The 22,253-nt window shown below is 34.0% G+C and overlaps 2 protein-coding genes across 4 annotated transcripts in view; one reads left to right on the top strand and one right to left on the bottom strand.

The window, feature by feature from the left end:
* LOC142978992 (elongation factor-like GTPase 1) overlaps positions 1–17,151 on the top strand; it is a 148,159-nt gene extending 131,008 nt beyond the window's left edge. Inside the window, exons 10-11 of the mRNA XM_076123683.1 lie at positions 13,764–13,948; positions 14,379–17,151. Coding sequence (XP_075979798.1) covers positions 13,764–13,948; positions 14,379–14,567 — 374 coding nt within the window. The 3' untranslated portion in view covers positions 14,568–17,151. The remainder of the gene's footprint in view (positions 1–13,763; positions 13,949–14,378) is intronic.
* A 701-nt stretch (positions 17,152–17,852) lies between these two features.
* Positions 17,853–22,253, bottom strand: part of LOC142978708 (uncharacterized) — a 93,099-nt gene continuing 88,698 nt past the window's right edge. For all 3 annotated transcript variants that reach the window (XM_076123240.1, XM_076123242.1, XM_076123241.1), the window contains one exon: positions 17,853–21,903. In XM_076123240.1, the coding sequence (XP_075979355.1) occupies positions 21,796–21,903 (108 nt within the window). In that variant the 3' untranslated portion in view covers positions 17,853–21,795. The remainder of the gene's footprint in view (positions 21,904–22,253) is intronic.

The following is a 22,253-nucleotide window of genomic DNA, read 5'->3' on the forward strand; positions in this document are numbered from 1 at the left end:
TTAAATAGATAATGTACCTCAAAAACCGGTAGTAAGAGATTTTCAAATTATGATTAACATATCCGATATCTAACCGATACTTATTCAGAATAGCTGACACAGACTGTAAAATCATTAAATATATTTAAAAAAGGATCAAGGCAAGTCTCAGACGAAACCAAAGCATTATCAAAAGTTCGACCTCGTTGTTCCACGTGCAACAGTCCCGATATCTCCCACGTGTGACCTCCACATACACAAACACCAATAACCAAGTTCAACCCCATAATACACCATAATCACGTCTAATGACGCACTTCACTACTTTTCGAAGTAGAGGCCCGTGACGTCATAACGACGGTATTATCATCCTGCAATAAGATTTATTTTGATGTAATCTATACTAATATTATAAAGCTGAAGAGTTTGTTTGATTGTTTGTTTATTTATTTGAACGCGTTAATCTTAGGAACTACTGGTCCGATTTGAAAAATTCTTTCAATGTTAGATAGCCCATTTGTTGAGGAAGGCTATAGGCTATATATCATCACGCTACGACCAATAGGAGCAGAGTAACAGTAAAAAGTGTTACAAAAACGGGGAAATTCTGACCCATTCTCTCTTATGTGACGCAAGCGAAGTTGCGCGGGTCAGCTAGTATTCAATATCTTTTCTATTGGTAATTGGTTGTCAATGGGGTTATTTAATGTGATTAAAGTAGTTTTGTTGTTCGTCTCTATAATTGAGGGAAAATAGAGGAAAATTTCTGTAACCTTGATGTTTGCTATTCATGTATTGAAGTAATCGTAATTAATAATTGTTAATTTGCATATTCAATTAGGAATTTATGTTTTTCTATGTTAGGCACAAATATGGCAATTTACTTTACATCTTATATTTCTTGTAACTCATATTTTAAGTACCTACTTATATCATGACTGTTGTGAAACTAATACTTAGTTATTATTTTAGTTTAAGCTAAAACAATGTTCTACATATTATTATGCGACGTTCATTAACTTCAAAATGGTTCAAAGATCTGATAAAGATTTATTTTTAATATTGTCATAGTCTTTATAGCCAGCTTATATTGCCTTACAAGAAGGCACTTCTAACAAAGCTTACGACAAGACTTTCCAAAGAACAAATGTCATCAAACCATTTAACACTGGATTGCACAAGACTCATTGCATATTAATCTCAATGTCCCATACTTATCTATGGGCATTAAACCACAATTTCCCTTGAAGCAATACACCTCTTATATTAAAGAACTTACGACACATAACCTGTGCGTCGGTTGTCGCAACTATGTTATGTAATTTGTTTACACCTACCCACAGCGCCGGGGTAGTGGGTTCGATACCCACTCGGTGAAGCCCACAGTTTCCTTCCATGGCTTACGTATATGGACACTTAAATACTTCGGGCAAACTTACCTTGGAATACGTTTGTACAACAAGTTAGCATTGCTTTTTAATATAATGGTGACAGTTTACATCTTTTAAGAGTATGGGCGATGACAAGAAAAATGGATTTAGGTTTTGGCCAATATATTGCATATAACTAGCATAAAGTCTGACTATTAGATAAATTGAACGAATATGTCATTACGTGTAGGAAATTAAATCTTATTAAGCTAACGAATTCACTTAAGGATATGTAAATCTGTACACTTATTTTGTAATGTGTACTTTTAGTTGATATTCATCTTCATTTATATCTTTTCGACGATGGGGAGAAATAATCACGAAAGAAGATATTTCAACCGAAAACTATCACTTAATAGTTATAAAGTTACATTCTATATAGCAATTCAGAAGGCGTAGGCAAGTTAACAAAACGATTAGGCTGCCTACAAACAATAAAAAAATGTTACTACATATTTTTTATCAATAAACGAATCTGACTGTACATAACAAGCATCCACCCACTCACGACACTGCTCTGATTTACTATATATAGCGACAGCGTATAAGGCGCAAACGATTAACACCACAGATATTAAGAATACTAGATACAACATGTCTAATAAATACAAATAGTCCAAAAATTTAAAAGAGCGTAGCGGTATGCTATGTTCGCGGCTTTTGGAGGTTTACAAAATTGAGAATTTAGTAATACATCAATGACCCCTAGTATTATACTTGTGACGATGACTTGTTTGATGTACTTTATTTTAATAATAGACAGAATTATTTACTATAATCAAGTCAAATCGTGCATGACCAGTCTCTTTACTAAGTTGTCGGACTATAGTATGAAAATAATGCGAAAATTAGGTACCGTAAGTTGGCTTGAAAAGTAAAAAAATGTTTATTAATTACTTACAATGACGTCCCATAAGCACTCTTCGTGATAGAATTGTACTGAAAATGTTTTAATCACTTATCGTATAAAAACCGATCATGCAATCCGCTATTTTGCGAGCTTTTTCTATTAATAATGACGTCACGCTAGCATTTTGCAGTGTTCTCGTCATACTTATCTAATTGTTTTAAAGATGGTTAACTCGTATATTTAATTAACTAATTAAATTATGTGTCTGTATGTTTGCGAGTGTGGCTACCGATGTAATAATGGAACTTATCACATACTTCTACCCATATTATGAGCTAAGAAATAGCTTTAACGGTCTGTTTTTTAAAACTATGTTTTCCTTTGCAAATTTGCGTATTAACGCGAAGAATTTTGTCTTAGTTTAAGATGCGCTCTGCTTAAAGGTCTGCGGCATCTAGCAGCTTCACGATCTGTGTTTGAACATATCGTACGCGAGACTTATTCGACTGCATGTAGGCTGACTCAGGCCTTACGTAGTAACTAACTATTATAGTGTTGACCACCTGTTCAATATAGAACATAATGTTTTGAACGGAAACGATACAGCTCCATCTGTGATTGAGTACGTGTAATTATTGATTCCTAATTCGTGAGGCGATTGAAAATAAGGCGGCTGTTGGTGTTTATCGGAGGCTGTTATTTTAACATATCTTTTCCAATTAAGGCTCTTAATGTGGCTCTGAACGGAATTGTTTACAAGCTTATGATATTACTTATGAGCAGCTATCAGAAACCTCATAGGCATCAGTCTGCTCTTATTCGAAGTTCGAGGATTGTTAGTTTTTTTTTCCATCTTCAACGAACATCATATATAATTTTTAATTTATTATAAAAAATGGATTAAATATTAAAACCTTCATTATGAATGACTCTCTGTTAGTAAAACTGAACAGAAAGTGCATTAGTTGTTTTTGAGTTTATCGCAAACAAACGGACAGACATATGGCTTTTAAAAAATGTGGACTGATACCGATCAATTGGTTTTATTGTGAAATTACTTGTAATAAAAATACTTGTTTATTAATGAAAATATTTATAGAAAACACTTCCGTGAAATGTTTTCAAGCACGAGTATCCGGAAATAAGCAATAATTTACGTTTAACCTTTAAAGCTATAAATAAAAGCATTGATTCCATTCATTCAGATCCTTGTATGCCGACGCATATACAAATTACTTGCCCGAATCAATTATGCTTTTTTTCCATTCCATTCCATTTATAATAAAAATATAATTATTAACATCCAAAATTTATCATAATTTTAGTAAATTTTGCAGAAATCGATGGGATTAAAATTCCCACGGGAAAGAAATGAACTGGGTCAAATTGTTCTTTACCCGTACGAAGTCGGGCCAGTCCGCTAGTTTAATATAAATATTATTATAAGTTACATAGCATACCATACGCATCAAAATTGCCGATTTACTAACAATTGTCGACATGCGCCAACATGATTCTCTTGAAGTAAAAATCCGCCGACATAACATGCCGTGTTGGCGGGTGTGTTTGTGAGTTATAAAACATGAGTTGATGGTTTTTAATATAAACATTATCAATGTAAGTTATATAGCAGCCGCTCGCTGACAAATGTCGACTTGCATGCTTTACGCCAACATGATTATCTTGAAGTAAAAATCCGCCGACATTACACGCTGTGTTGGCGGGTGTGTTTATGTGTAAACTCCTTTACACAGACACGTGCTCAATAAATACTTGTTGCGCAATACAATATAACTGATTCAGTGATACGATACGAACGGATATAGGTAAGTAATTACTTTAAAAGCAATATTAATGCTGAATTTGTAAGTATTGTTTATTTAAGAACGGATGTTCTCGGTTTTTTGCAAGATGTAGGTTTTTGATATTTTCGATGAAAGTGCATCCTTTCGTAATTTTATTTAGCTAAGCATATAATTTTGAACATGATAAAACATACACCGCGATTCCTTAAACGTAAACGTGATCGAATAAAAAACCCGTGTTGTTATTTCAAAGTAATTGAAAACTCTTTAATTTTGCATTATATTTTCAGAACTCGATATTAGAACACAGTACTTTACGAGTTACGACTATTATTTAACATATACTATTACTTTTTTTATCAACAATTAAGGTCTACCGTTAATATTTTTTAGGTAACTGACAAAATGTTTCCAGAACATGTCCCACAAGCAACCAGTAGTAAAAGTTTAAAACATTAAGTTATTAAACTTTAGCAGTACTCTCGGCGTAAATGATTTGAGCACTCAATGACAGGTGTCCAGCAGGAAATATGTTCTTAACAGCATGTGCACCGACACACGAGATCGAACCCGCTTCCCTCCGCTACGTGAGAAAAACCACAGATGATCTCTCACTCACTTGGGAATGTGGCGACTTTAACTCTACCAAATGGCACTTAAAAATATTTATTCGTTTTATGAAGAAAATATTTTCGATATACTTAAGTAATATTGCACTGATTGCTAACATACATACTATTGTATAGATGTTATATACAAAGAACAAGAATTACGGCCGGTTTTACCACTTCTGAATATTTGTTAGATTACTTATCAGAGGGATTTTGACAGTATTTTACATATATTTACTGTGTCTTTATCTATTGGATGGGTTATCCGACATTTATAATATAATGAGCCGTGAAACTGTTACTGTTACTTAACTGTTAGTATATCGTTTACCATCAAGTACCGTAGATTTAAAAATGATTATATCATCTGTAACCTATTAATTAAATGTTAAATGAGCATCGCTCTTATGCAAAAAATCTAGTTAACTTAGACCGGAAAATTAAAGTATCCACCGGAAAATTATATGCTTAGGCGGGAGGAATGTTTGATTTCAACATGCACATTTTACAATATTGATCACAGGCATTTTCAAATATGGAATGGCTACAAAAAGCGGGTTTATGCTTTATGCGAATGAGCGACAGTTAGTTTTCTAAAATGTAATTGCATCTGTTTTCTAGGCAATAAGTGCCGGCGACGTTTGCCTATCCGTGGCACACTTGTAACTCTTACTTTTCAACGGAAAGGGCAGACTTGTGTCATTATCGAATATCCTCCGGGTGATCGGATTTAATTTGTTCTTATGTTATGCGTTATCGTGACGGGAAACCGTCGGCAGGAAGCGAGTAAAAATGTTATGTCGGCCGAGTAATGGCAAGCCAACACGGATAGGCTTTTTACTGAGCTCCGGCAGGGCTGGCCCTTGCGGTTAACATGAATATCGCATCTGGTCCATTTAGAGGGCAGAGTTTTTTAAGAAAAAATCAAAGCTACATTATAATTTTGGAGTGTATAGTGGAGATACTCGCGCAACACATTAGTAAATTTTTGATAGCCTAAAGAATATACACGATGCGAGAACAAATAAAAAAAAACAGTTACTAAATTCATTAATATGCACCTCCTTACACGCACATATTTAGATTGCTTAAGGAGTCAACATTTTACTGATCTATTAGTCATTGTTTTAGGTTTGAGTTTTAAATGATACTACCTATGTGAAATGATTTATCTGATTTGCGTTAGATCAAAGAACAAGCCTTAACAATACTTCTTCAATCAGTTCAATAAACCTTCATCTCTAAAGATCTATGTAATAATCTGTGACCTCTCGTTGCAAGCCCTGTTCATCTGGCCGATGACAAATTACGCTTCAGCGATCCGAGTTTCCGATTTGATGGAATCTACCGCGTTTTCAAAGAAAGCCTGCGATGCCAAGTTTTTGTACGTAATTGCATGACCAAATAACACCTAAGTGTCGAATAACAACCTCAATGAACAAAAACATGACGGTAATTTAGAAATTATGAGGAAGTTTGTACTCAGAGTCAAGACAATTGTTGGTTTTAAAATTTTACGTGTACTGCAGAATATATGATACCAAGACTTTATTATGGTGTATTATTTATATTTGGTGGTTGCGGTATTTACTCGCTGTAGCAATTTTCTTAGCCGCGAGAAAATGGCTAGCGTATGAGCCGAAGAATTTCGTTAACTTTTAATTTATATTTAAAAAAAAACATATTTATAGAGTTATTTTCTATTTGTAGAGTCCACGTACGTAGCATTTAATATTTTAAGGGTTTATTCTATCCATTGATACTGTTAAGGGGCCAATCGGGGCCTAAGCAATAGAAACAAATGTGAGTATATTAAAATATGTGCTTACTACCTACATCGTCAAGAAATCGTATTAGCCTCTTAAAATCTATCTAAAAGCAACATACAATAAATAATCTTTCTATCAATATCTATTTACGGTATTATAACGTGCCATCCCGTTACTACAAATGAAGGTATTAGAATGACGTGAGTTTTTCCTCGCATGCGCAGCGGTCGGCGGCGACTCGCACAAACGTGCGGACACCTAACCGTATCTGTTATCACCTCGACTGGTACACTTGTATTAATTACTGTGCTATTAAAGGTGATACATGAGAGCAATTATATGCTATAAAACAGTATAAATCACGCTTTGCAAGCAGACTGATATGGTAGATTGAAACTTAGTTGTACGAAACGTTTTAACAAGTAGGAAACGTACATTCAAAGTCATAAATTATGTAAATTCATTTCCAATTTTCTGATGCTCAAGGATTTTTCGAGTCCAAATAATATTTTGTGCAACGCGTTATTCAATACTAATTTAAATAACTTCAGCTTGAGTCCTTTTTGCCTGAAGTATCAACATTTATTTATGTATTATTGCTCTTTAATATCTTATTCTAAAAAAAATAGCGGACAAATAAAGTCCTAGACAAATCTCACACTACAAAAGTTAACTCTACCTTGAAACACTTGACATTAATCCCATGGCCACAAACAGCGACCTCACTTGTAAATCAACCCCTAATAACGTGATTAATCAAGCCCCCAAGCGATACGAACGAACAGCTTGTTTAAAAACCCGTAAATAACTCTCAAGTTACTAGCTTGTAAGTTTTTAATGGTAGTGTGTCACATCATAAAGCAAACCACTGCTGGATTATTTGTTGAGACACGCGAACTGTGAAGTAATTCGTAGACTTTTAGGCTAGAGATTTCGGGAATTAAGCTTTTAACGTAACTTGGTGAAGAGATTATGAGCAACTGCGTCGGTGAACCAAAGCGTGATGATAATAAATGCTCAGTTTTCTGCCGTTTTAATAAAGCTTCTGATTTTCTAAACATCATCCTTCAAATCCGTTCAAAATACCCGACCAGTACCCGAAAATACTACTGTCCCCTGACTGTTGCTGTTTGAGTGTGCTCTCTAATCACGCTGGTCAAGAATGGAAAGGCCTTCCTACATTACAAGTTTAAAGAATTCTTCATGAAAAGTACAGTCTTCCAGAAAATCAGGTTTTATTTTAATGTTATAAATGAATCGCCTAAATATTTTTTTTTATCAAGTGACGATTCATTTTTTTATTTGAACGAGGATCATAAACAATGTACCTGTTATAAAATACAAAGAACATTTTTTTAGATAAATATAATAGGCCTAATATAAATATCGGTACTGAATCATAATTAACGGTCCTCGTGGTGTATCGGTCACGTTTGACGTAATAATATAATAATTACGTTACATTATGCGTGATACCATGCGACATGACCAAGTACGGATAGCAGAGCAACGAATAAACATTGTTATCCAAATCTACAATACAGTGAGGTGTAACTTTTGAGATATACCGAAATATATTTAACACAATATCGCAACATCCACAAAATTTTGTTAATAAAACACCGTACTTATATTACACATATTATTATAATTTGTCTCAAATCACCCTTAATCTAATACTGAAAGCTAACATAGCGAAAAGCCTGACTGCCCTGTAGCCCTACCATGAGTTAGCGTAGTTAAAAACTAGAGTAGTTAACGTGAGAATGCAACTACAACAGTGGGCTCAAATAGGGAAAGAATGAACGACAAAGCCAATCTACATTCACTGTTGTTTAATTTAACTACACGTTATTAAATATGGCGACCCATGGTAGAAATTTTGGTACCTTAACTATCCGCTAGAGGCGCTGCTCGAGTTTTACGAGAACTACAGTGTCTCCGGGAGACTATAGTTACCAACTCATGGTAGCGCTACTGAGCACAGCTTATTTCTAAAGAGTTAACCGCTCCGTTTCTCAAAGGTTTGTATTTAAAGTGAATTTATTTACCTTGCCATACAGATGCTTATCATTGAAACCTATTTCATGTGGATCAATTACAGCGCTTTCTTCCTTTAATAATATTTCTCAACAGAAATAGTTAGAACTATGTTATAATAGCATTCAATTTGTAGTAATTATGAAAACAGATACCGGTAGTCCGGTACCTACTCAAGATCGCGTTACGTGTTTGCATAAGAAAACATATGGCGCTTCCGTTCCACTTAATGCAAATTTCATTCACAGTCGCCACTAAATGTCTGTGACAATATTGTTTGTCTAACCATTTTTTTATAACATGCTTTTGACCGTGGCTTCACTCGCGTAGATTTTAAGTTAATAAAGATCTGTTGGTTTAACCAATTTTCGGGACATAAGATATAGACAGGTAGAGATAGATAAGTTAAAGAATAAAATCCACACCCGTTTTCACTCAGGCCCGAGCTATAACGATTAATCTTTGGAACTATTTTTTTTTTTTGGAAACACCTATCCAATCCCAATTTATTTGAAGCACATATGTTGTCCTCTTAAGATTATTCTTCTTAGTTTCCCGCATCCTTCAATACAGACATGTCAAGACGGTAAGTGGGGATTACCGTTGAGAGTGTCGGACTTGTCGATCTTAGTTGCGAGCAGTAACCGGCTAAATTGTCGCTAAATTGATCGATTTAACTGTGTGAGGGATTTCCGTATCAACGAAGTTGCTTTCTAGAAAATGAACGATAGAAGTTGATATTATAAATACTCTACTGAAATCGCAGAATTCAAACCCGTTACTTGGGAAATCGCTATTTGTATTAAAAGTAATATAATTAGGTGAAGGAAGAATAAATAAATTGATACATACAGACAAACTTACTCTCATCTCAATCACAACAAATGTAAACATACTAACGTTTACATTTTTCCACAAATTCGCTTCGGCAATTGTTCTGCCGACGCTACCAGTATCGTGGGAACATAGTAAATCACGCGTGTACGAGTAGGACGGGCGATGAGACCACGACACGGCCGTTGTACCGTCCGCATATTAATGTTGCTTACTTAGAGACGAACATTTGCATATCCGTGTTCCCGATTCGCGCGATATCGTCTAGGAATAGAGCAAACCTTTTTTTCACACGCTTTATAGAGTATGTGTGGAAACAGGATTGAATGTTGGATGAATCACTTGAATACCTGGAAGATGTGCCTTACAATACATCTACAGTAGTCTTACAGATGTATGACAGTATGATTCTGACTTCAACTTCATAAATTGAAGTATTGAAATAATATCATCAGATTTTTCTTTTTATTTATATTGTATTTTTATCATTCCTAAAGTTACTTTCAGACATGTTTCATTGCAAACATAGATAGCACAGAATTTAAAGTTTTAAAAATTATTAGAAATAATTTGTAGGTATTTACACAGACGACCTTATAAACTATTCTTTACAAAAAAACTATCAAAATGCAACAACACAAATTACTCCTAAAGTCCCGTACCATACGGTGAGCCAATAAAAATAAATAATTAATATCATCTCATGTGAAGGTTTTTCTTATCCATATAAGTGGTGTACGCGTGTCCATCAGACGGATGTCCTGCCCGTTACTTACGGATAGGGATATGGGGCACAACGGTCCATGCTAGAATCCATCTAACTACGCGCCCGTCGTGTTATTATACTTATTTAACATAACCGTATATTTACGGGGTTGTAAGGGCGACTGTACATGAAAACTGTGCTGTGGTTGAATTTGAATAGTGATATGTGAACTTGCTTTTGTGTTATAGCAAAGTACGATGATTAACAACAAATGGAAATTCAGAGACTTTTAACGTTAAAAATACTTAAAGCTGTTTGTAAACGGTAGCAATACTTAGCGTATAAAAAATATTTTTTGCCTTAAATAATCTTGTATATTGACATAAGTTACGCCCTAACCTGCTAGTAAACCCCTCTCTGCTCAATGGGTCCAAGCTAAGGTTGTTATCAACTAGCATAAGTTTGAACTTATGTCGTAAGTAATGAAAATGCATCAGGAAGAAACAATGTAATCAGTTACCTGTCAAAATGGAAGTCTTCTATACATTACTAACTTATTTCACTATAACCTCTATTGCCCATGTGAAAAAGTGTTTAGAATAAATAAAAGACAATTTCCACTCGCACCGGATATCACAAGGCCGTTGGTTCGTGTATAAATCGGTTTAAATCGCTTGCAGCGTGTGTGCATGTCCCATTGCTTCGTGAATCGAGTTCTAAGTAGCTTACAAATTGAGCTTTTGCAACTATTTCATTCTTGTCACACCGTTTATAGTGTAACTTTAGGTAATTTTGAATAAAAGGTATAGAGTTTTGTTACAATATTGATATTGTAAAGGAGAAAACTCCCGCACTGAGCAATATGGTGTATCCAAATAACAATATTGTACAATGATAGTAGATTAACTATAGTCTCTGCGTGCTCAGAAGACCTTTTGGTTGCTCGGTCTAAAATTGTGTAGTGTGATTTTGTGTTAATATTTCATGCTGTAGATTCTCGACACGGTAGCTGTAACCTTTATCAAAAAATAAAGAAATATTTCAGATATTTTTCAGGCACCTTTATCGCGACAAATTAGGCAGTTATCGCCAAATATGCCTAACATTATAAGGTTATCAGAAAATACCTTCCTATTACTTTGCTTCTACTTATCTTGACCAAAAGTACCCTAATTTGTCCAGTAATGTTAAAAAATTACGAAATATTTCGCTTATCGTAAGCTCGCTTAACTAAAAATGTACCAGAAAAATGTAATATTTCAACACGTCCACAAAGCCAGTTTACATCGGCCCCGTTATAAATGTTTCTCAAACAAACATTCCATACAAATACCAGAATGTGGTCTGAACATAATGAACCCTAAAATCGTTAGTTACCACATCAAATTCGCCATTATCTCAATCAATAGCATACCTCGGAATAACTTTCTCATAGACATGCGGACCATTCATAAAGAATAATTACTGTTTACTGAATGAAAACCACAGGAAATGGGTTCCTCTCGGCCGCGTCGAATTGCAACCACACTTGGTTACGTCACCAGCACCATTATGGGCTATGGTGGTGTTTATAGTAATGGACCTGCGATACGTGTTCTCGATATAAAAATAAAAGCTCGGAAAAGATGTGTAAACATTTTACAGGAAGCATACGGATATTTGAGGATGTTAAGCTGTGTACAGATTGTTTTGACTGCATTTTTTAAATATACTGTTTCCAGTCTATAGATAGTATTACAGTGAAGCTGCTTGTCACGTGATAACTGCATCGAATTTTGCATAAATTAAATATTAATTGTACATTTTATCGAATCCTTTGAAAGTCTTAAATCCATGTGAATGTTTAATAATAACAATAAACACTCCTAGTCCTATACATGATCTAGAATACTGTGTACGCTTCGCACACTTCATGTGCGACTGTCGCTAGCTATTGTTTATATTGTATATTAAGGTTACATTTCAGTTCGATGCCAACAGTAGCATTTATCGACTAATAATCCATCAAATTAGCAATCAGATGTCAATCAGCGTCAGTCAGCGATGCATTGTCTTGCATGATTTACAGCGCGTGGTTAAAATATCAAAGGTCCCAATAAATTAAAACCAGGACAACCTTCTCGATTGTACCTTTTCATTAGAACACTTGCACGGGCATCATGACACATATTGTGAGGAACTTGCTTAAAACTCCTCATTTGTCGCTATTTCTCAAAGCACTAGAAAAAGCTTCTGCCGTCTACCGAAATCTGGTATGTCGACATTGATCTGACTTGAAGTTAAATATCAGTTTTTCGCTACTAAAATTAAGAAACTTTTAGCTAAACATATTTGCGGTTGATTCATACGTCATTAACCGCAAAATTACAAATAACAAGCATTGTGGCATGAGCCTAACATTCCAATCAAGCACACCTACTGTACCGTCGTACGAGCTTCGAAATTTGTTTGTTTTTACATCCACAAGCTCGACCGCGAACAAATTCCTATGTGACGGTTCCGCCAATTATTTTTGTATGTTTTGGACTTTTTTTATCGTATGACTCAAAAAGGAAAGTTGGGATTTTGTTACAATTTTGTGTAACACATTCTTTATGTTCGTGTGTAACTAGCCAAAGACCCAACGGTTCAGTGGATTTGGTAGTAATATTTAGGATTAGAAGAAGAAACTTATTTGGTTTTGATTTGAATAGGAGCTTATTTTTTCTATTACCTAGTGTTTTTGTAATTACATTTTATTTGTTTAAATTGTATAGCAAAATCATTTGTCGATCTTATTATGCTTAAAAATTTGTTAAACTGCGTTATCTACCTTGTTTGATCATAAGTGTCAATATTTGACCTAAATTAATAAATGATTTGATTTTGATTAAGTTCAAGCCTATGTTGCCTATGAAAAAAATCCTTTTGCATATGCGGGTAAGCACAGTACGTGTATAGTAGAGCAAATAGTAGGTTTTTTATCATACCTTGTTTATAAACATTCTTAGCACGGACTCAAACGTCTGTGTCTACAAAAAGCTCCCTTATTTATTGGACAAATAAGACCGTAGTGCTCTTTAGACATCTTGCGGACGTGACCAATTGAACCGGATGCACGCCCATGACCGGAAGTCCCCCTTTCATCTTAAAATGGCCGCGACGAATCTGTAAGAAGCAAGGAATTTTTCTAGGCCGCTGACCACTGAATATTTGACAAACGACCCGTCGATATCACGAGGCGAACTTTTTTTGACGAACTTTTTAGGTTTCCTGCGCACTCGCGGTTTTCGGTCGCACGTTCACACTTGACAGTTGGTGATGCTGTGGGATTTGTGAATCTTGTGACGTCATGCATTCCTTTTGTGAAGTGATCTTTAGTGAGAGTTCTTTCCCAGATAATAATATGTATAGGCACTTCATTAAACGTCTGATTTAGTATATTGATTGGATCTTAGTAACGATCTATGATAAACATTTATTCAATGAACCCGCAAATAACTAAGTAGTTCTAAAGAACACAGTGTAAAGTTATGCGTAGTTTTTATAATATCTATCTTTCTTAATTACTTGGTTTTATATAGGTAATCATGAGGTGAAATTGAAGTTATTCCCTACATACTCTTTTGGAACTCATTTCTAACGAACCTCCAAAAAAGCTCATACACACAAATACCACATTCTAAGTGGACGTAACTAATCCAATCAGAATAATCGGTATCGATGACAAAATTTAACAATATTTTCTGTCTTGTTTCAGGCAAACTGTACGCAGCGCTGGGTCGTCGCGGCGGGCGTGTAGTCGGTAGTGACTTGCAGAGCGGTTCAGCGTCATTCAGAGTGCAAGCACTGCTCCCCGTGGCTGAGAGCTTCAAGTTTGCTCTAGAACTTCGCACTCACACGTCAGGATTAGCCGCACCTCAGATGTTGTTCAGTCATTGGGAGGTTTGTATTGTCTTTAATACAAGTTTATCTTAGTAGATTGTTTGGAAATGTTTCTCATTGGATAAAAGAAGTAAGAATTTCATCTACCATTAAACGAAGAATTCTACTTGTCGGCTGGTAGCGATTATTACATGAGAGATTAGCAATTTAGGTTCGTGTTATACTTATACCCAATTTGAAAGAATTGACACTTAAATTTCTCAGTCATAATTAATCTCCCTAACATATGACAGAAATAAACTAATACGCAGTACCGACAAAAGTAGGTAATTGAATACAATCCAGAAAATGTAACTTACTACTGTCGGATCTTCAAAGTGTCACTATTTCCACCACAATAAAAAAATATCTAGTTCCTACTAAATAAAGCATAGCAACCTCCTTAACACGACATTGCTTACAAAATACTTAAATCATTTACCATTTCCAGGTTATCGACATTGATCCATTCTGGAAGCCTCGCACAGAAGAAGAATATCTTCACTGGGGTGAAAAATGGGACGGCGTGAACAGAGCTAAAGCGTACATGGACTCAGTGCGAGCAAGAAAAGGCCTGGCCACTGACAAACAGCTGGTTCAACACGCTGAGAAACAGAGGACGCTGTCGAAGAATAAATAAATGGTAGCTAATGAAGTGTGTTGGAGGTAAATAGATGGTTTGCATTTTGAACTTGAAGGTTATGTTGGTTTTATTGCAAGTATTGCAACTTAGCGATGAGAAACTATTCAGAATTATACGGCAAATTGCAATGTCATCAATGCAGTTATGCTGCGATGGTTAGTTGGAGATAAAATAACTTCTTTTCAGTCCATTAATTGTACATAAATGTTACATGAATTATGTAGTGTACGTACAATGGATCCAAAAGCTTTAAAAACTGTTTCAAGGAATAAAGCGTTAGCAATGTTTCATACCCAGACCGTTGTTTACAAGCATTGTAGTGTTCGGCATTGATTAAAATTTACGTACCGTAAAACGGGGTGAATAGAAACAATTTTCAACTTTGTCCTAAAAATTTGTAGCGAATAACTTGTTATTTTTATTGTCAGGTTGTTTTATATCATGTCCGGCGCCATGAAGAAAGAGTTAAAACCATATTTGTCCAAAAATATGCATAGTTTTACGATATTTCATTAAAAAAATGGTCAATTTCTATTCACCCAGCGATAGGGGTGAATCGAAACGACCAAAGGGGTGAATGGAAAAATTGTGTTTTAAAACGTTTTTTCAGTTAACAATATTGTATCTTTATAGATAAATATACACCTAAAGAGATAAACACTCCAAACAACTCATTAGAAAAGAAATTCCACTTTAAATCCAAAGTTTTGAAAAAAATGTATGGACCATTAAGGCATTCGAGGACGGTTGACTTTGAAGCAATTTTTTTGGTATAAATATCAATTTAAACATTTAAACAATTATGACACCGCAGAGAAGTAATATCGACGTGTAATCATTTCAAATTTGAACAAAATTCTTAAACGAGGAGTACTCAAACATTGGGCTTGAAAACTTTCCTGATTTTTTTTCTATTCACCCCGCGAATTCTATTCACCCCGTTTTACGGTAACAGATAAAATGCATTCCATTCGTGTACCTCCTTAGTTCAGTTATAGTTGTGATGTACCTAAATGCTTGTGATTAAATGTGATGTCGAGATGTTAGATGATATTTCAAACTTATTCAGTGGCCAAATATAACAATATAATCAGCTAGCTACATTTATATCTGCATAAAATATTCAATGTCTATCAACGAAAGTTTAATCGTACAGTCCCTACAGAATATCCTTATAATAATACCGGAGTAACAATTCCCTAAAGATTTTTACACTTCTACACACACAGTTTCCTAAATGTTCCGGTAGAGGCGCTAGAATGCTTTGAAATTTTAACTTGAACGCAATTTCCTAATTATATTATAGAATAGATACACGCATAGATTTTTTATTACGGCAAATAAAGCTTAAAAATATATTTGTATATATGAACTTTCGTTGATAGATTTTATAGTAATATGGGCTCAAAGCTACTTTCATAAACCTTCAAAATTGTAATCGAAAACTTCCATAATATAGTAAAAGCTAATCAGCAGTTTTTGTAAATTACAGTAATTGAATAATGCAATCTATGTGCCTAATGTTAATTATCTACTAACATTAAAATAGAATATGATACCTCGCTATGTTTACTGTAAAATTATTGTATTTATGATCATTTAAATAGTCAAAGTAATGGCAGTGAATAAGACTAACTTTATGCTGAATTTTCTCAAAATTAAATACGTCATTTATCTTGGAAGAAAACAACCTAAGCCAGAGTATCCTTGCCTTTGGTTGAATAGTTCTGATTTTGACCACTAGATGTCGTCATTAACATTTGTAACGAAATATTTATTTACCCTAAAACCACACTGTCGTCAATTTGACTATTTAAAAGCAAGTATATTTTAAAGTCATTTCGTAAGTGTGTAGTTTATAAAAAAGATACTCGCATCAATGTTACCATAAACCTAACTTGCACGATCATTCTACCTATTGTTGCCACTGATTATACTCACTACTACTTCTACTACAGGGAACTACTTACTTTTTCCATTTGCAAGTCAACACCCAATTATAAAAATGCATTTAGCACATTATTATGTAACTCGTAGGTATGCAATACATGACATAGGTAACTAATTTTTTTATCTTTTCGGTATAATACAACTCAGCTTTTATAACTCTTAAAAATCTGTATACTTACACTAATAATGTACAACAAACACCTTTAAATAACAAATATAAATGCATACGAAAAGTAAAATTTTATTGAATACCAATTTTCAGTAACCATTCCTAACGCCATCTAGTGAACAAAAAGTCAAATGTATAGTCAATCCCAAATTCATAGTTACTTAACCATTACCGAATGCGTAAAAATATTAATTCTTTCTTATGATCCATGATTTTAATTAGCATTTGTATACTTAGATAATTTTAGTTAAAACATCATTGTTAGAGAAATTTCTTTAAAAGAATAATGTAAGCAATTAAGATGTTACGTTAGTCGTTGCTGTATTTCAATTTTAATATTGTGTATAAAACTGTAAGTTTGTAGTTGTTAATTATAACAAATATTTATTGATAACGGTTGTATGACAATTGTATTTGATAAAAATTTCTTACTATTATTTTTAATACAAGTATTGAGCAATATTTGTGTGTTTACTCATTTGATTCCCTTAGCCTTAAAGTTCAACAAGCAAACTTTACCCTGATACATACCTTAATTTAAATCAAATTAAATATTTATGACCGCAACTTAGTCGGCTGATCCCAAATCTTGGGTCCGGCCTCAAGTTTAAAACCGTTCAGACTGGTCAAAACTTCTTTTAATCAAAATATGTGAGCTGTCAAATAATAGTAACAGAATACTGACAAACAGCAGAGGTATTTAGTACAATTACTACCAAAACCAGTTGGTATAAAGTACCACACGTTCTAGTATTTATGGAATTTATTTCTTACAGGAAATAATTTAGTTCTTGCAGGAAATTATTTAATTACTCCAAGTAAAACGATAGCTGGTTTAGTAACCTGTTTATTAGTAGTTTCTAACATCAACTTTTTAACGATATGGTAGTTAATCTTGACCAATTAAAGTTACTACTATCACGCCTTAAGACTTCTAAAAGTGTAAGGCAAGCTGGGGGACCTAACTTAGACCTGACCGCATGGTGGACTAAAGGCATCTTGGTATAAATCCTACCGAAGGTGCCTCTCGTCGAGAGTGCCGTTGAACGCTCAAAAACAAAACTAATTGAGTGAGCATACTGCACTTTGTTGCGTTTGCATCAGGAATTAATATGATTTGCAGCCTTTCGTGTTTAAAGGTAAAGTGTATAATAAAACAACAGTTCATGTTCAATTAACTCATGTATCTAATATTTACAAAAAATCAACAAACGAATCACAACTTCAAACAAAAATATACAAACAAACTCGAACTCATACATCTAATACGTCCAATAACAATTCCTACGCGGTAGAAATTAACACATAATACCCATAAATCAGTTCTATCACCCATTGATAATATTGCGCTATTTATTTCTCACTTAAAAACAAAATATACACGGCCAGTTTCAAATGTTTCATTTCATTTGCTATCTCTTTCCTTTATATGGAATAAGAAGAAGACAGCATGTTGTTTCTAGCTTGTGGATATTCGACTAACTGGCCGTCTCAATATAATAATAATTAATTGGATATCTTTCATAAGCCAATCTTAAAAGTTACGTTTCCATAATTTCAGACGAATAAAATATTTCATACGTTTTGGTGTCTTTGACAAGCATGATTGCGATTTATACACATGTAGTGTCGAAATTACTGTTTTCAAAACTAAAAACATGATTTAAAATAAATAAAATTTTGTCAAAAACAATTACCGAAAACGTTTACATTTTGGTTTATCACCATATTGCACCCGGTTGTTAAAACATTAACTTTACGTAAAATCATCATATTTACAATGACAATAATTAAAATATAACTGCACATTCCTACCTAAAACTAACTATTGTACAAACCTTACTATTTCTACTTTTGATATTACAATTATACTAATGTTTTTTTTGTCTTTGGCAATATTAATTATTCCCGATATATGACTCGTATATAGGACAATGAACAGCCTTAAATAACATGAAATACAAGTCGTGGAACGATGTAGTATCGACGAAGACTGGCTGGAGCACGACCGTGTAACTATTTCCATCGAATAATCGACTAATTGTTTAAATAGTTTAGTCGATAGCCTAATTAGTCACAAGCCTTAGTCGGTACGACTAATAGAACTGAAATTCATTATCAACCTATCAGCGATTTTCTAGTTTGTACATGCCCGTTTAGAATGCAATTTTTATACGTACACTGTTGGATAAAACATGTAATTTTAATGTAGAAAATCGACTAATAGATTGATCATTAATTTCAGTCATAAATGGATACAATAAAAGGCCTAATTTGTAGTTTTGGAATACAGCGTTGGCCGACTTTGGCACAGATGGTAACCTAGAACAATTAGGCCCTTAACACAAGTAAATAACAACAGCCAATAAACGTATGTGTTACAATTAAACAAATTTTGTACATAAACATCATGTAAATTGTTCGAATAAAATTATACATCTAGCATGTCTACATACTAGCATTTGTATTTTACAAAATATTTATCTAATTTGAAAAAAATATCTAATAATCTTTACATAACATGAATGGTTGAATACAATAAATAATAGAAAAAGATAAAACTCATAATCTTCGTAACAAATTTTGATTGCACACAACGTGTTCTGACATCTTACAATAAAATCATATCCTAAGTACTAATCCCATAGAACCGAATAACAAATCCTTGAGCGTTACCAAAGACTAGAATAATAAACATTAATTACACAATCTTTACAAGTACATATACGTAATTATTTTATCTAAACCGACACTATTAAAAACGTTCCAAAATTGTTTCAAAACTGAACATTCGGTACTATTTTTCATTAAAATCGTTAGCCTTACTAGCTATTACCATCGAATCGTGCTAAAGGAACGTCCACATATAGGACAATGAGACAATAAATGTTTCGTTGTCCATTTCTGTGAACGTCGCATTTTCACACATAATGTTTTCGAACCGATGAACAAAATGCAATCTATTGTCACTAATAATATTATTGTCAAAATAGCAGCATGTATTAATTTTCATCAGATTTTTACGCGACTAAAGATTATCGATTTAGAAACATTAAGTGCAAAAAACAGTGCAGTCTACGAATGTTATTACGTATTGGCAAGAAATATTAGGGGTATTTGGCAAACGATCGGTGCAAGCGAACAATTGGGCCCAGTTCACTCGTCATTCAGAAAATTGCTTAAGGAATGTTGGTTATTATTTAACTCTTATTTAAATACTAGCACCGCTGCCTTTCTGACACTATCACATTCACAATTGTATACTCTCCAATGACCCGCTTCGAATTACATACATTTACCATCATAATTGGACAGAAATAGTGATGTATATTATATTTAATTGAGAAATTTTGCTACGAACAATTTATGTACTAGTACTAACCATTCAAGAGTTTATGGTATTTACAAATCTGATAGAAATAATGTAAGTAGTTGTAAGTTTGAAAGAAGAAAATCGTGATTTCGAGCGTGGTCAATGATCTGTATATGATTGTAGTACTAAGAGAATATTGACAAAAGAGATCAATTAAACTCACTCACTCAACACCAAATAAAGGCGTAAACGATAATGGTAAAGTTACATAATTGTGACTATGAAAATATCTATCATCAATACCGAGACGAACAAACAGGATTACTGTTAAACATAAGATAACATTTCGAAGCATCACAAACTGATTTACTAACAGATAAACGAGGTTTTTAGTCGCAATAGAGTGTAATATATCGTATTCACTCGCACTCGTACAGAATGTATACCTCTGTCTTATTCTTTTGCAGTTGTAAGAGGAGCACTGGAAAAGTTATTAACAGATTTCAGTTATGTCCGTCTCGCTCACGCATCCTACACTAAAAGGTTTGTGTTTGACACAAATTAATATGACGTAGCTATGCCTCAAAGACATTACATTGGGCTTCTACCGATTTTATATACAACATCACATACAATTATCATGATTTCTTGATACATTTCAACAGCGAATTCGGAATTTTATACAAGACTCTTTTATCTAAATGCATTGAACTAAAGAAGACAACTGGTTGCTATCTGAAGTTGCTAAGAAGATGTTAATCGGTCGTTTAAGTGTTTTCAATGAAGCGAGTTTGTTAACAAAATGACGATTTCAAATGCAAAAATACTGTAGAAAATTTATATGATAATTCATTTTACAAAGGACTCTAAATTAAACTAAGGTTTGTATCTAAACATTTTTTTTTAATGGCGTAAGAAAATTATTTTATCTTTACACTGGTATGAATGTAACTGATGGTATAAGGCTGATTATAAGTATTAAATATACATTTTGACTGCTGTTTTTATTTGATACTCCTTTATCTAGCAGATAGACTATCTTCCACAAAAAAATGAGAAACTTTCTCTTAGAAAAGTTTCGTATGGTTAAAAATAGGTTTCAGCTATTAATAATAGAACTCGCTTCACTGATCTAACAAGTCACTATCAACAAAGAATGTAATAAAAATAAATAATATGTAATTCTAGTATCACTTGCAAGTCGGACTTACGATTAACGACATCGACTAACGCCAACACACCTAACTCGTAACTACATATTCAAAGTATAATTTCTTGAGCAAATGTTCAACGCGTGTTCGAATATACTAGCATTCTAGCGATTTTGGTGAACTATCAAGCCGCTGAAAGGCATGACATGACTTCGAAGAGTTGTAACAATTGATAACTTGAACTGACTTTAACGTCCCCTTTAAATATCGCAACTGCGCATTGAGCATTTTTACTATGAAGAATACTACTTTTTTATCGCATGGTTAATAGTCAACCAGTCTCTATGTTGTTCTAGTCAAGCATAGACCGCCCTTAGTTCAACGACTGTCGTCTTGACTGACAACAACTGTGACTGGCTTATAACATGATCTGAAGCACGGAGACGCTCATTTGAAATACCACTAAGCGGCGACCCATCTATGGAATGTCCGCGCTAAGGTTGCTTAACCCACTTCATCGTGAGCGCAACTAACTAAGAACACTACTAAAACGCGTTGAACACTTGTTCAACTACTCCATTGATAGTGTTTGGTGTGTTCCGGCTAATAAATAGTTTCCACATATGTTCAGTATGTTGAGTGTTAACTGAAGACTGTTTCGTTGGGCACGTCGATGTTCATATCCGATGCGCCGCTTTGAGCCATGTCGGTTAATATCACGCCCGATAGCGCTTCTAATGATTGCCGCACCTGGAAATAGAATAAGAATGTTAGTACTGTAATATTGTTAGTGTAACAAAATCGATATCTTCGGTAAATTTTAGTTCAATTGTTTGTTTTGCAATATAAAGAATAATATACCCTAAGTACAAAAACAATAAAACCCAATAGCGCGAGATTTTTTTAGAATGGCCAGGATCTGAGATGACTGTAGTCTGCAATCCATAAGTTTAGTTTTGTAAGTCCCTGTCCAGCCTAGGTCAGACTAAGCCATCACCATATACCATATCCAATGCTTGAAACTCTTGAAATTATCCAAAAAAACAACATACTGGAGTTTTTTGAAACCCCGTCCAATCACTTACTATTCAATTATTTTA

Source organism: Anticarsia gemmatalis, chromosome 15, assembly GCF_050436995.1.
Source record: "Anticarsia gemmatalis isolate Benzon Research Colony breed Stoneville strain chromosome 15, ilAntGemm2 primary, whole genome shotgun sequence".
NCBI classification, from domain to species: domain Eukaryota; kingdom Metazoa; phylum Arthropoda; class Insecta; order Lepidoptera; family Erebidae; genus Anticarsia; species Anticarsia gemmatalis.